This window comes from Urocampus carinirostris, chromosome 14, assembly GCF_059441175.1.
Source record: "Urocampus carinirostris isolate Australia breed hairy pipefish chromosome 14, RoL_Ucar_1.0, whole genome shotgun sequence".
NCBI lineage: Eukaryota > Metazoa > Chordata > Actinopteri > Syngnathiformes > Syngnathidae > Urocampus > Urocampus carinirostris.
Window position 1 is genome coordinate 27,773,021 of NC_142362.1, and position 15,979 is coordinate 27,788,999.

Here is a 15,979-nt window from a genome sequence, read left to right on the forward strand (position 1 = left end):
CTTAAATCTTCGAAACAAAGCTTATTTAATAAAACACTGCCGATTTCTTTAGCAGTTGTTTATTCTTTGAGTCTAAATAAGAGCTATACAAATAAATGTGACTTGACTTGCTAAAAAAGGATCTGGGGCCAAAAAGGAAATTGATAATTTCACAACCGTGTATTCATGCTCATAAAAAAGGAACAGTGTGTATAGAACGAGGACAATTTCAAACTACTGAGACTTGCTCACCAAACGGCATCATTATTCTTCTGATTATTTAGCCAAGCCTATTTGAGGTTTTTAGGTACCCGTAGCAGCATGTTGACCAGTAAATGTGTCAACTTCCTTTAGGTGAGGCTCATGTTATGAAAAATCAATGCAAATGTCTTGACCTGCGAGTAAATTCATGTATTGCTTGGTAAATCAATATCTTTTTTTTTTTTGTGAGCCCCCGAAAAGACCCCCATTCCTTCAACTATGGCACACTTTTAATGCCATAAATGTCCCAATCTGGCCCTGATGAGATTGTCTTTTCTACTATGTGGCCTAAAATGAGTTTGACACCCTGGTTGTTTTACACAAAAACCACAAAAATGAAACTAAATTATGATTTTTTTTTTAAAATGTGTAAAAAGGAATCAGGTCTTATCAACATTGTTAAAACTAAATGATAAAATCAACACATGATTTCATATGCAGTCAAACAATGCATGTAAGATTAGACTTTCTCATTACACGATCATATTCAGCATAATCACACATAAGATAATACTAAAACAATTTTGATGTATGGATATGTCCTCTTTTTCTCAATAGGAATGAGAAGGCTTCTTTTTCCCCCCAAATGAAAGTCTTATTTTCTCTTTTTGAGTTTAGTTTTGTGCCCACACCTGTCTTTAAACAGCTCACGTGTTAGGTATGCATTGTTTGCGAACAAAACGGCTCTATGAGCCGGCTGCCTTCGAAAGAACTCTTTCTCTTCTCTTACTCGCACTCTATCTTCGTTTCTCTCCCTCTCTTCCCTTCTCTTTCTCTCACTTTCTTTCTCGCTCTCTCCCTCTTTTACTCCCTCTATTTATCTTTCTTGCTCCCTCAATTTCTCTATCTTTCTACTTTACTCCCTCTCTTTCTCTCTTGTTTTGCTCCCTCAACCTTTCTGTGCTTTTCTGTATGCCTCTTACTTGTCCTCTCTTTCTTTCTCAATCTATAGTTCTTTCTCACTCTTTTCTTTCCCTTTTTCTCTCTTCCTCTTGCTTTCTTTCTCTCTCTTTCGCTCAACTTTTTTACTGGTTTTATTCTCCTTTGCTCTCTCCCATTCTCTTTCTCTCCCTTTGTCACACTTTCTTTCAGTCTCCCTCTCCTTTTCTCTCTCTCGCCCTTTCTTCCTCCCTGTCTCTTTCACTCAACTTTTTTACTGGTTTTATTCTCCTTTTCTCTCTCCCATTCTTTCTTTCTTTTTGTCACACTTTCTTTCAGTCTCTCTCTCTCTCTCCCTCTCGTCCTTTTCCCTCTCTCTTTCACTCAACTTTTTTTTACTGGTTTTATTCTCCTTTTCGCTCCCATTCTCTCTTTCCTTTTGTCACACTTTCTTTCAGTCTCTCTCTCTATCTCCCTTTCTTCCTCTCTCTCTCTTTCACTCAACTTTTGTACTGGTTTTATTCTCCTTTTCTAGTCCAGAAAGGGCTGCACGGACTATAGATTATTGCAAACCAGACTATTATTACACTTTTCTCTCCCATTTTCTTTCTCTCCTTTTGTCACACGTTTTCTCTCTTTCTCTTTCTCTCTCCCTGTCGCCCTCTCTTCTTTTCTCTTAAAGGCTCTCGTGACTGGTCATTATGAGCGGCACCATCTTCTGTTGTTTGCTCATTATAAACAATATGAAAATGTAAATAAGGTAAAGCTTCACTGTATATTGAAACAATAAAGGCACAAGTGGCTTTAACATTTTTCAAAACTAAATCATTTCTTAATGTTTCAATATTTTTAGTAATATATAATTAAGAAGAAACAAAATCTTCAGAAACGAAAAGAGTCGGCTCTTTCTAGTGAGCCGAGCCGAAAAAGCCAAATCTCTGACACCCCCGGAAATTCCCATCACTACAGGGCGGGCCGCCGACCTTCACTTCCTCATCGTGGAACTAATATATCGTCATAACGGGTAAGGGAAGTAGGGAAATCGTCAAAACATATATAATATAATTTGGCGCGTGTCTTTGACTTTTGGACTTCTGGTGTTGGAAAGTAAATCCCTTTATCATAGGTTGCATTATATTTGCCAAATTATAGTGCCGGTTACATTTGATCTCGTATTTTTCGGACCCCTATACTCATTTATAAATGGTATCTTCCATTAAAATGGGTGGGGCTTGACAGACCGGATTATCAAAAACGTCAAGAAGGCAAACTTCGAAGCGGTCTAACGCCAATGTGTACAGATAAACGGCACCGGCATTAATTCCATATTTAAAGAAAACAACTCAACAAAAAAAAAGAAACAAACGTAAATAGAAACTCAAATAAAGTAGGACCATGTCCACACCGGCTCGAAGAAGACTCATGAGAGATTTCAAAAGGTGAGTTGCTCGTTTCGATGAAGTCCTTCACGACAGACGATAAGACATTGCGGTTTAAAGTCGGAAACATTCGAGTGGTAATTCCATAAATGTCAACAAATGAAGTCAATTTTTCGATTTAACTGATTAATTGAATACTTGAAAACTACACAGAAGCAGTCCGCCAAGTTTCGAATGAGCTAATATTCGGCCAATGAAAGGCAAGTTTGCGACATCAGTCCATTTATAAGCCTTATTGTCGTCATTTGTTGAGCAAGTAAACAAATGAGGAAATGCGGAAGCTGGCACTAAATGCTGTCTGCGGCTTATGCACCACGATTTTACATTAGAATTTGCGATCGAGGCATAAGAAAAGTTTTTTTTTTATGATCGTTCAGGTCGCCGAGTGCAATGTTTATTCCAAGATAGCCACCACTTACAATGAATCGAATTGTATTTATTGATATGGTACTCCAGGGTAAACATCGAATGAATACGTTAAAGAGAAACATAAAATAAAAGACTGTTCGGATAAATAGGCATAACTATTTACAAAGTAGTGCTTAGAGACTGGCCCAAGTTATAATAATAGTGCAATGAAAGAATAGTAGTGCAGTTACAAAAATGATTTAGCAAAAAAAAAAAAAAAGATTACAAATAAATCTCAAGATATGTTTTTACAGGTTTGCATGCTTGTTTAGGGTGCTGATGTCCCTGGGGAAGAAACTGTCCCTGAGCCTGTTAGTCCTTGTTTAAGGAAAAGTTGCACACGGAGATAAGTACCGTAAAATTCGGACTATAAGCCGCGTTCAACCCTGCAGCGCATGCAATGATGTGGCTAATCAATGCATTTTCTTTTCAAATGGCCGCCAGGGTCGCTCGAACAGGAAAGGTAAGTGAGTGAGACAGGTGGAATATATGTGTCGAAGAAGACACAAGTTTAATGTAACTATCCGCTTTGTGCATGAATGAAACTAGCATGAACAGACCCTCGTCATGGAAAAGGCGTCAATCGACTAGCATATCGCGCTAACTACCGTATCAAGAATCATTTTACGAGTGTTTTTTTGTAAACAGAAATAATGTGGCGAAACAAACGGATTACAAGAAACAAGATCCAACAAAGCAGACATGTTGTAGGCAATTTTTCCATTTATCTGTCAGCATTATTGTGTGTTTTGAAGTCAATATCTTGCCCATCCATGGACACGCTCTGCCCACCCAGAGAAAACTGGATGTAGTGGTAAAGGCAGTCTGAAAAATGAAGAAAAAAAAAGAAGCGAAACCAAGAAAATATTAAAGCAAGAAAAAAGTAAAAAGCTGGGACAAAATGAAACACAAAAAAAGAAAACGAGAAAAAAGAAGTAAAAAAGGCAACAACAAAAAAATAAACAAAATAAGAAAGCAAAACATTAAAGGTAAAATAAAGGAGGGTAAAAAAAATAAAATAATGCAAGATAAAAAGATGTAGAAAGCTAGGGGAATAAAACAAAAGGAGAAAAAGGAAAACTAGTGGGGGGGAAAAGAAATTAGAAACAAAAATAATTGAAAAGCTATGAACAAAAGAAACAAAAAAAGAAAATGAAGAACAAAAAAGGAAAAAAGTGGCAAACAAAGTCAAAAACAAAAGGGAACAAAGAAAAAAAGAAATGAGAAAAGACATTTAAAAAGGTAGGTTTTGGTGGGTCCTTGTTCAGTGTATTACTTCTACTAATAATAATGTATCATAACTTTTTTTCTCACTCTGCCGTGAACTTTGAACTCCTTTAAATTTGTTTTATTCTAAGCAACTTCAAACTGGAATCCCCGCATGACACAACAAACTGTCTATTAAAGAGTTTTCAGTGCAACAACTAAGAAATCACAAAATACAAGGTATGAATAAACCATACATTTGAAAAAAACAAAAACTAATATAAACGCTGCGCTACTTACGAACAAGATCCGGACGATAGTTCGTTCGTTGAATTTGTTCCTAAGTTGCTTCAGATCTCTATTTTGTATGTTTAAGGTTTATACAAGTATGTTTAGGTAACCTGTATTTTGTACTGAATAATAAACATTTCATAAAATAATATGCTCTATAAAGATAAAGTTAAGTTTAACTTACTTTTGGAAGATGAGCTTCAAGAGGTCCTCCTACTAGTAGAGAGTGGACGAAAAAAAAAAAGCAATCCAACCATTTTCTCAACCGCATCAACCTTTCTTACTCCACTTTCATTTAAAAAGAAACGGCTCGCCTCTCCTTTACACTTTACACCAACCATATTGAATAGATGTACGAGATATTAAACAATAAAAGTGTCAAAGTTCTTAGCGCGCTGGAAATACAGTATAGAATGTTTACACACAAACTAGGAAGTAGAAGCTGGATTTACTCTTGGGGTGGATGCTGGGTGACCTCTCACAGCGACACCACTCGCCGGTAGCGGCGGAAAGGAACACTACAGTAATGTCCTGTACTCTGGAAAAAAATACAAAATATAATTTACAGCAATGTCCGGATATTTTTCGACATCCCGAAAAAAATGATCGTATCTGCCGGTTTTGTAAGTCGAATGTTCGTAAGTAGGGAAGCGTCTGTAATGAAAAAAATTTGGGGGCTAATAATAGTTCAGGGCTGACCTGAAGACCGGCATTAGGGGCGAGGAGGCTAACCTATGCGAGGGGGATTGAGGATCACTCCGCCTCAAAAGTCCCAAAGGATGATGGCCACAAACTGGTGACTGTTGATTAAAATGGCCCCTTTGTTGGTTTCGAAGATGGCGGGGTCGCCTTTGATTGAAATGGTTGTTTTTGTTGATTACCAGTGATGGGTAACGGCGCTTTATTTTTTTCTACTTGCAGGCTGCAAGAAGACCCCCCAGCTGGCGTCAGCGGAGCCCCATCTGAAAACAACATCATGGTGTGGAATGCCGTCATTTTTGGGTACGTTTTGAATTCCTCACTTTAAGCGTCGTCTGATATGCCAGCTTTATAAAGTGGCTGATACGTTAAAATGTAGTAGAAACTCCAAATAAGGAGAGAAGACATGGATGGATTTTGGGGACTTGGGGAGAAGCCTTCAGAGGAGAAAGTCCAACCTGTTCTAAAGGCCTTTCTTCGAGCCCAGTCTTCCTGTTAAATCACCAACGTTATAAAAGAACATCCGTCCAAAAGGGTGTGGTCATCAAAGTATGGTAACATGATTGGCCGATAGTGATAATGATGTAATAGTCAAAATGGCATACTATGAAATCTCGTTTGCCATTGTCTGATATGAAAAACAGAATCAACTTTTAGTGGCTTATTCCTTTTTTTTTTTTTTTGTGGTTTTAGCAAAATGTATAAGCAGTATACAATGATTGTTTCTCTCTTTTTACCTCTTTCTTTCTTTTTACTACCTTTCTCTGTTTCTCTTTCCTCCTTTCTATTTTTGTTCTCATTATATCTCTGCTTCTTTCTCTTTATTTCTTTACTTTTTCTTTGCTTTCTTTCCTTCTTTTTCTTTCTCGTTTTCTTAATCTTACTCCTCCTTTCTTTCTCTTTTTACCTACCTTGCTTGTTTGGTTTCTCTCTCTTTCTGTGTGTCTCTTTATCTGTATCTCTCTCTCTCTGAAACTGTCTTTCTCTCTGTATCTGTCTTTCTTTTTCTCTTTCTGTGTGTCTCTCTCTCACTCTCTCTCTATCTGTTTCTCTCTCTGGATCTCTCCCTTTCTGTGTATCTCTCTCACACTGAGAGAGAGAATCAGTATCTCTCTCTATGTATCTGTATCTCCTCGCTCTATATCTGTATCTCTCTCCGTATCTCGCTTGCTCTCTCTATCTCTCTCTGTATCTCTCGCTGTATCCCTCTCGCTATCTGTATCTCTCTCCCTCTGTATCTCCCTACATCTCTCTCTTTATCTGTATCACTCTTTCTCTCTCTGTATCACTCTCTGTGTATCTATCTGTAGCTCTCTGTTGGTCTCTCTGTATCTATATCTTTCTGTATCTCTTTATTCCTCTTTCTTTTGCTTTGTTTTTCCCTTTCTCTCTTTTCCTCTGTCATCTACTTGTCTGGTCCCTGTAAGGGTTTTTATCCTACCATGATTAAAAGATGCTGCAATGGTGGTCTTTGAGCCTTTTTGCGATGAAGGGCTACACAAATAAATATGACCTGACCGTGTGGCCCCTGAGCTCAATTGAGTGTAACGCCTCTGGTCTAGCATCTACAGGCAAGCAACGTTTTCTAGTTACATTCGATCCAAATGTCTCTCGGTTTCAACCGGTCTGTTTAAAACCAGTTTTCGGCAACTCGTCTGATTCGACTTCTTTCGAAGCGTTAATAATCCACAGTCCTCCTTTTTGTTTCAGGCCCGAAGGAACTCCGTTTGAAGATGGTAAGTGTCCGGGTTTCATAGGGAACGTCACCGAGCGCCTCGTTTTAGAAGACGATGACGCCAAACGTCTCATTCGTTGCGGTTTTCGCCGGCAGGCACGTTCAAACTGCTGCTGGAGTTCACCGAAGAATATCCCAACAAAGCTCCGACCGTGCGTTTTGTCTCAAAGATGTTTCACCCCAACGGTAAGGAGGAGGCTTTGAATCTTGCGCCATTGTCGTACACGTATGCTAACTACAAACCGGGCAGACTCAAACTTCAACTGAAATTTACGGGGCAAAAATTGGGTTCGGGAAGAGAGACCTTTTGCCGTCGAGTTAATCCGAGAGGGATGGGCGCCGCCCGGCTGTCCTTGCCCAAGACACACCACATGGAACTGTGCCCCTATGACCCGTGTGGTTAAGGGATCCAACCAACCAATTGTGGAATTCATTTTGTTAAAAAAAAGTTTAGAGCAGGGGTGTCAAATAGGTGGCCCGCGGGCCGGATCAGGTCCGCTAAGGGATTGAATCCGGCCCGCGAGACAACGCTCAGAGAAGCGCACGAGAAAAACAAGCTGCAGGTTGAAATATTTCCACTTGATGTTGCCAAAGCCAGGTGCCTCTCACAAAGACACTGTACTTGTATTTATTTCTCTCGCTCTCTCTCTCTTTCACTCTGTCTCATTTTCTCTCTTCCTGTGTCTTTTTCTCTCTCTTTTTAACTTCTTTTGCTCTCTCTTCCTTTTTTCCTTTTCTTTATTTCTTTCCCCTTCTCTCTTTCTCCTCTTTTCTCTCCTCTTTTTCTCTTTGGATTTATTTTTCTTTCCCTCTCACACGCAGCTTAGAGGGAACATTGGTTGTTACTATGTTATAACCATGTTCATTATTGGGAACGGGGTTAAAAAAACTCTGTCAACCACGAAAAGAATCATTTACCTAAAAGGTCACAATGACCCAGCACCGGTGAGCTATTTTTAGAACAGAGGGCACCTTGGGGAGCACCACGGTGGACACCCCTGGATATACAATACAGCGACATCTTGTGGTCAAATGTCACAGTGTTCCTTTAAATGAATCGGTGGCCAAAATGCAGTATTAAGAAGAAAAATGGTATATTGTTTATCTTTGTTGTTTCTGTTATATTTCCAGAGATAATTGGCTTTTGATCTAGCGGCTGGATTGACATTTTTGTTTTGTAACTGAGTTATTTTTGTCACTCGGCTGTGGCCCAAAAACAAAGGTGCACGTTAATCGTTTTCCATCTTTCCTTCCAGTCTACGCAGACGGAAGCATTTGTTTGGACATCCTCCAGAACCGATGGAGCCCCACTTATGACGTCTCTTCCATTCTCACGTCCATCCAGGTGAGGGCTAATAGGGGCAATATTAAAGGGACAGCGACAATTATTGGACCACCGGACACCGCTGTATTATGTCGTGCTAAAAAGAACAAGGGAGATGATAAACTATGGGGACCAAACTGCATCATTTTTCTTATTTTTGCGGAGGAAGACGAGACAAAAAGAAAAAATGTGAATAGGAAAAAGGGGAGGCAGAAAAGAAAGTAAAAACGTAAAACTAGACAAAAAGCTGGGGAAAAAAAGAAGTAAAAGACCCCTCCCTGTATTTATTATTTTTCTCTATTTTTATTCTCCTTCTCCCCTTTTTCTTCATCTATTTTCTTTCTCTCTAATTTCATCTGTTGCTCTCTTTCTTTCTGTTCTATATTTTTCTTTTTTCATCTCTCCTCTCTCCATGCCTTCTTTTCACCCTGTGTTTTTCTCATTGCACTTTCTCTTATTTTCCTTCTTGTTTGTTCCTTTCTCTTTTTCTCTCTAACTCTTGGTCTCTCCTTTTCTCTTTCATTCTTTTGTTCTATTTTATTCGCTCTTTCCCCTTGTTTCTTTGTTTGTTCTCCCCCTCCTAATCTTTCTTTATTTCTCCTTTTTGCTTTCTTGCTATTTCTGTCCTTTTTTAATTTCTCTTTTGCTCCCTTCCTCTTGCCTTTTTGCTCCCTCTCTTTCAGTCTTCAATTTACCAGTTTTTTTTTTCCTACTATGCGGCCCCCTGAGCTCAAATGACTTCCCACCCTAGCTTCAAAAACGAAAGGCAAATCCTCATTTTTTTTTTCCTCCTTCTTTGCAGTCTCTGCTGGACGAGCCTAACCCCAACAGCCCGGCCAACAGCCAAGCAGCTCAACTTTACCAAGAAAACAAACGCGAGTACGAGAAGCGCGTCTCGGCCGTCGTAGAACGAAGCTGGCGAGACAGTTGACCCGTTTCCGGCCCAAGTAGACGGGCCTTTTCATTTTTTTTTTAGGGGGGATTTTTAACCTTGAACGCACTTTACTTTGGTACGCCGTCATATTATTTGGAATCCTTTTCTATATCCACCGTTGTTGATTTCCGGCAGCGTTTGTGTTCAATCTTACCCAACGATTGATTGTTTTCGATCCGCGCGCTCGGCCAATCGTGTCGTTTTTCACTGCCTCCTTCGCCGACACGGTCTCTCTAGCCGTTGCGCCGTAAATTATGGGACTGAGAAGTGAATCCTACCTGCTCTCACATATGACATCCCACTCTCACACATGCACAACGATACTTTCATTGCCAAACACTAATATAGTCTCGTACACACTATTTTACTCACACGTATTATACTCTCGCACGCATACTACTATACTCCCAGACACACTACTATTGACTCTCTCACGCACTAATATACTCTCTCTTAACACGACTATCCTCTCTCGAACACCCAAAAATATTGCTTTTACTGTGGGTTTTTCTTTTTTGAACATGTAGCGTAATGATCACCTCACTTCAGTGTATAACGTTGGTAATCTAGGTGATGTACTCTGATCTGTTGTACAGTTTGAAGCCAGACTGCAGCTGCTCCCGGTATTAGTAGTATGTGTGAGAGAGTATAGTAGTAGAATGTGAGGGAGTATAATAGTAAATGTGTGACAGCGTATTGTGTATGGAAGTATAGTAATATGTGTGAGCATGTAGCAGTGTATATGTGTAGAAAAGTTTAGTGGTATGTGTTGAGAGTATAGTGTGTGTTTGACTGTTTTAATTTGGGAGTACCGTTGTCAATTTCTGAAATGTTATATGTGAGAGCGAGTATGATTTACTTCAACAACCTCTCATAGTAAATCGGTTGTTGCACACGTAACAATGAGAGAACCGCACCTTGTTCGACACTCATGTACAGTAAATAGGAAACCTGCAAGTCAATATATGTACAGATTTTGCACTGGCTCTTGTGTGTTTTTTCCCCTTTCAACACTTTTGAATGTATGCCAAATACTGCAAGACAAGGTTTATCTGATCCGGATAAACAATTTAATTCTGAGGTAATGGACTTCAGTGGGGGTGCCAAACATGCAGCTCGTGGGCTGGATCAGCCATGCCGAGGGATTTGTACCGTTTTTCCTTTTTTCTCTCTCTCACCCTTTTTATGTTACTCACTTTCCTTTTCTTCTCTCGCCTTCTTTCTTTATCTTACTGTTTTTCTCTCTCTCCCTATTTATTTCTTTCCTTTCTTCCTTTCTCTCTAATCTACTAGTTCGAGGGATGGGCCTCTGTATGAGATTTTCTACCTTAGCCGCTTCTGAGCTCAAATAAGTTTGCCACCCCTGGACTATATGGACACCTAGATTCTACATTCCTGACTGAAGCATTACGATCCCATCAAAGACTTCCAAAACCATTCTCAGAGTGGATACAAAACTGATCCAAAATGACTGCGTTAGTAAAGCCATTACAAACACACATAGGTTTTCTTTTAATATAAAATCAGCGATGTGTGGGAAGACTATCAATGTGAAGAAAATTATATAGCATCTGCTAGATAAGTAAAATAAGCAAAAGTGTCTTTTTCCCCAAGGAATAATGTAAAATATCACTATAAACAAGTGCACATACTTAGAATGAGCAAAGTTTTGGGCTAATGTGTGATGAATTTCTTTTTGCAGTGTACTGTTTTTGGGGTGGGGAGAGGAGCAACTAGCATTTCAAATTAAGTCATATTTGTATTGGCCATTATCACAAAAAGTCTCAAAGGGCTGGACAGAGCTCAAAGAGAACAAAATAAGTAAAATATAACATCAGCTATATAAAATATTTTTATTTGAACTGGACTATTTTATGCTAAATATGGAAAAAGTAAATATGGAACTTGGTTTACTTCGAATCCAAGTGCTAAATATGGTATCAATGATTATAATGTAAAGTTCATACACAGGTAAAGAACTATAAAGGAGCTAGCTAGCTAACTAGCTAAAAGTGAAATCCATCTAAATAGCCAGACAAAAGCTAGACAGCAAGCTAGAAAGGCCAAAATTTAGCTTGCTAACTAGCAGAAAAAGATGACATATTAGCTCGATCGTATACAAAACAAGTAAAAAGCTAGGTAACTAGCTTGCTAAATAGCTAAAAATGTAGGATGATGGCTAGCAACGAAACTAAAAAAAAAAGTAGCCACATAGCTAGCTAAAATAAACCTGCAAATTTTTTTTTTTTTGCTCATTTGCTTTACAAAGCCCATAAATAATTTTGTTTGTTTTTCCTGTAAAAGTCAAAACTTACAACCACTCAAAATGTTTAGTGGTCTAAGAGCTATCTCGAGAGTTTTTATTTCTTTGTGTTTTTATGTCCTCTATTGACAAAAAAGCTTTAAACTTTGGCATCCCACAAAATACAGTAAAAAAACTTTTAAATTCGTAAAATGAATGTGCAAATAATAAAAATTGTCATTTATCTGCCATGTTAATTATCCGTTATATTTTATACTTCCTTTTTGTTTTGGATTATTTTCTTAACACCAGTGTTGGGCATATTACTGAAAACCAGTAATTAGTTACTAGTTACTTCATTTAAAGTATTTCATTACCCCTCTTTAGATTACAAACAAGTATCGCGTTACTCTGAAAAGATCTTGTTACAGATAACTGCATATACTTTAAGACAACTCCCTAACACTGTGTTAAATAGCGACTTATTTAAAAAAAAAGAATAAAACCTGTGGAAATTGTGAAACCTTCATATTTCTTGGCCAAGGCACTCCATATCCATTTTGTCACTGGGTTTCAGACCACTCAAAGATCTCCCTTTCTGGGTTAGGGTTACTGTCCAAAATGTTTTTTCTTCAGACATGGTGTATAAAAAAATAATTTGATAAGACCAAAATTCAGCACACTTACCGTATATTCTGCGCTCACAATCGCCCCTGTAGATTGATTTGGTGTTCCTGTATAAGCCACACCCCCCTTCCCATGCACTGCCTATTATTCACAACAGGTGACACGCAAGCAAATACGCGTATACAAGTTGACGCTTTGATTCTAGAACTGCGTAAATTTTACTTTGATGAGAGTATATTATATATACAATAGGGAGAATATCTCTGAGAAGAAATTCACCGTCCTCACACTGTGGTTGAGACGGTGCCACCCATAACAGTATTCAGTTGTATTTTGTATGTAAATGTAAACACGCACACACTTAAGAGACTGTAACTGGTGGTTCAATGGTAGTATGTGTCAATGTGAGTGATGCAGGAATATCCTATCGAAGGACCCTCTAAATCAGTGTTTCTCAACTGGTGTGTCGGGTCCCAAAAGTAGGTCGAGGACTCATTCTCAGTGGGACGGAGGCGTTTGCCTAGGCAAAATAATGCTAATGGCGATAATTCCATGAGTTTTGTAGTTTTTCTAATAATATTACTGTAGTTGTTCTAGTAGTATTTTTGTACTATTACAATAGTATTTTTAAGTATTACTATATTAGTTTTGTAAGATTTTTATAGTTTTTTTTGTATTACTGAAGTATTACGACAGTAATTTTTAGCTGCTCTCAGGTTGTTTAGTGATACTATTCTAATACTACAAAAAGACTATTGCAGTATCTTTTAATATTCCTGTAGTATGTTTTAGTTTTATAGTAGAATTCTTGTAGTATGACTATAGTATTTTTGTAATTTTTTTCTGTAGTTGTATTTTTGTAGTAGTATTCTTGTATTACTGCAGTATTTCTACAGTATGTACTATTACTCTAATTTCATTTTGAATTACAGACGCACCCCACTTACGACCATTCGACTTACGTAAAACGGTACATACGAAAAATTAGTTCGGGATGTCAAAAAATATCCGGACATTACTGTAAGTTCAATTTAGTATTGTGTGCAACTTTTTCCAAGTAGAGGACAATGCTGTAGTGCTTCTTTCCGCCGCTACTGGCGTGTGGCGCGGTGAGAGCTCACCCAGCATCCACCCTGAAGAAATCCGCTTCCTTTTCCTAGTTTGTGTGTAAACATTCTGTACTGTTTCTGAACTTTGACATTTTATTTGTTTAAAATCTCGTACATCCATTCAATATGGTTGATGTAAAGTGTAAAGAAGAAGCGAGCTGTTTCTTTTAAAATGAAAGTGGAATAAGCGGTTAGGGTTAGGAAAATGGTTGATTGCTTTTTTTCAGCCACACTCTAACACAGAGAAGGATCTCTTGAAGCTCATCTTCCAAAAGTAAGTTAAACTTAACTTTATAGAGCATTTTATTTTATGAAATGTTTATTTTTATTACAAAACAATACAGGTTACTTATACAAGCCTCAAATATGCTTATATAAGCTTTAAACATACAAAATATAGCACTGAAGCAACTTACAAACGATCGTCCGGAATTCAACTCGTTCGTAAGTAGGTCTGTGTAGAATAACCCGTGTTTTTAACTTTAGTATTACAATAATTGTAGTTTTCTAGAGAATTTTGTAGTATTACCAAATTTCTTTTATTTACGATCTATGAAATATGTTATTTATTTTGTTTAATGCAACTTACTCTTACCGTAGTTTTCAATTTTGCTATGGTACGGAAATACAGTACTTGAAGTTGTTTTGGTTTTACTGATTTTCCTTTAAAGTATTTTGTTTAACTATCTCTGATTTAAACTGCCCAATCAAAAAATTTGATTGAACCACTGCTCTTAATCATGAGCTGCATTAATAAGTAGCGGAAAAGCGCAGTTACGCACCATTTAGTAAGAAACAGAAGGTTATGTTTTATTAATAAAACGTTACAGTTTTTGTTACTGAGAAAATATAATTGCATTCCTTTGCAACGCTGGTTATCACAGTGGACAGCCAACAAAGAGGTAAGGGAGTAAGATAGAAGCGTTTCACTTGATGACAGAGTGGCTTGGTAACTGGATACAATTGAATGGGAGAATCTGCATGGCTTTGGTAACAATAGGAGTGCAAGATGTCTGCTTACTCACATGTCCATTGTACAAGGGGGAGGAAAGAGGGGCATAATTTCCTCCATAATTGTCAGAACTAAAAGAATTCCCCAAATCTGTTTTACAGTCCGAGGCCTGAGACGACCGGTTCCCCATCTGGAAATGATAACCTAACGAAAACCGAGGCAATGAAATACAACTAACTATCTACCCTGGTCGGACGGTTGTGACCGACAGCAAGACGAACACATACACAAAAACAAAGAAAAGTAAAAAGGAAAAGTAGCAAAAACAGAAAAAGATTGAACATTGCCAACCCAAATGCCCAAGCATCTCGGCACCCAAGTCGGTCATGCTTTCGTCCCTCCAGATGAAACGGGACACAAGAAAGCGGCCATGTCACTCGGGTCATGGTGACAACACACGCTTTCACTGGTTTACCCCTGCCGCATCATCCATGTACCCTGCCCATCCCTTAGAGTGCATCCAAACATCCCACTATCCTTTCACAACACATCTCCACTCATTCTTATCACCAACAAATACAACTAACTATAAAATACTCAATAACAACACACAAATGAATATACAACAAATGTTGAGGTGGGCGGCACAGTTGAGGACTGGTTAGCACGTTGGTGGGCAAACGACAGAGCACAGGCCAAATCAGGCCCGCCAACAGAATTGATCGGGCCCGCGAAACAAAGCTGAGAGGAGCAAAAGAGAAAAAAAAGCCTCATCGCGACAATGACCTACAGTCTTAAATATGTCCATTGGACATCACCAAAGCTGAGCCCCCCCGCAAAATAAAACACCCACTGTAGCTTGATTTGCCATTTATCAAACAGAGAACTTTGAGGAAAAACACCCTGATGTTATTTGACTTGAAATAAGAGTCATGGACGCGCTGTTTAAGGCAAAATAATTGCAACTCACCTGGATTTCGTAGCCGGTGTCCCGTTGTGTCTCTCTATAAAATCTCTATTTTTCATGGCGCTTGTGTTCAACATTCATAATAGTATTTACCAAAGTGTTAATGTGTTTTTAAAAATGTAAAGTTTTTTCAATTTTTCTTTCATCATCTGTTTATCCTTTTGTTATTGTACCTTTTCCCCATATTCGCGAGTTCGAGTCCAGCTTCCGCAGCCTCCCCATTGGTGTTTGCATGTTCTCCCCGTGCATACGTGGGTTTCCTCCGGGCTCTCCGTTTTCCTCCCACATTCCAAAAACAAGCATGTCAGGTTAATTGGCCAGTCCAGATTGTCCCTAAGTGTGAATGAGCGGGTGAGTTGTCTCTGTGTGCCCTGCGACTGGCTGGAAACCAGTTCAGTGTGTCGCCTGCCCACTGCCCGAAGATAGCTGGGATGGGCTCCAGCACCCTCGCGACCCTACTGAAGATAAGTGGTGCAGATAATGGATGGACGGATAGGATTAAAGCAACAAGAACAACCTGAAAAGCTGTTTGGGACCCGAATGAGCTCTTTTTAGTGACCTGATACCCCCCAAAATGTGGTTGTCTAAAAATAGCCTGAATTCTCATCTTTTCAAGAAAACTCCGGTCTAAGACGTGACCACAATGTTTTCTACTTAGAGAATTTCAAATTCTTTGACATACAATTTCTTTTTAATGTAACAAAAGCAGTTACTTCCCCTGGAAACTAATTACTTTTACGATAGAGTACATAATTCAGTTACTAACTCAGAGACTTTATGGAAGAAGTAGTAACTAGAACTAATTACCTTGTTTACAGTAACGCACCCAACACTGGTCAAGAACTCGATACCATAACACAAACAAGCTTTTTGCGAGTTTGGTTCATTTAGCGAGTTTGGTTTTCAGTTACTTAGCACACAGATTGA

The 15,979-nt window shown here is 38.6% G+C and overlaps 1 protein-coding gene across 1 annotated transcript; it reads left to right on the plus strand.

The window, feature by feature from the left end:
* The first annotated feature begins 2,187 nt into the window (after positions 1 to 2,187).
* ube2al (ubiquitin conjugating enzyme E2 A, like) lies at positions 2,188 to 10,140 on the plus strand. Its single transcript, XM_088353001.1, has 6 exons — positions 2,188 to 2,558; positions 5,385 to 5,465; positions 6,873 to 6,898; positions 6,994 to 7,083; positions 8,154 to 8,242; positions 9,024 to 10,140. The coding sequence occupies exons 1-6, from the start codon at positions 2,515 to 2,517 to the stop codon at positions 9,150 to 9,152; spliced, it is 459 nt and encodes a 152-aa protein (XP_088209127.1). The 5' UTR covers positions 2,188 to 2,514; the 3' UTR covers positions 9,153 to 10,140.
* Positions 10,141 to 15,979: the final 5,839 nt, after the last annotated feature.

Excerpts from the sequence above, each read along its gene's own strand:
- ube2al (XM_088353001.1), top strand. The coding sequence starts at position 2,515 with ATGTCCACACCGGCTCGAAGAAGACTCATGAGAGATTTCAAAAG. Across the intron at positions 6,899-6,993 it reads AGGAACTCCGTTTGAAGATG|GCACGTTCAAACTGCTGCTG; the intron begins GTAAGTGTCCGG and ends TTTCGCCGGCAG. Across the intron at positions 8,243-9,023 it reads CCATTCTCACGTCCATCCAG|TCTCTGCTGGACGAGCCTAA; the intron begins GTGAGGGCTAAT and ends CCTTCTTTGCAG.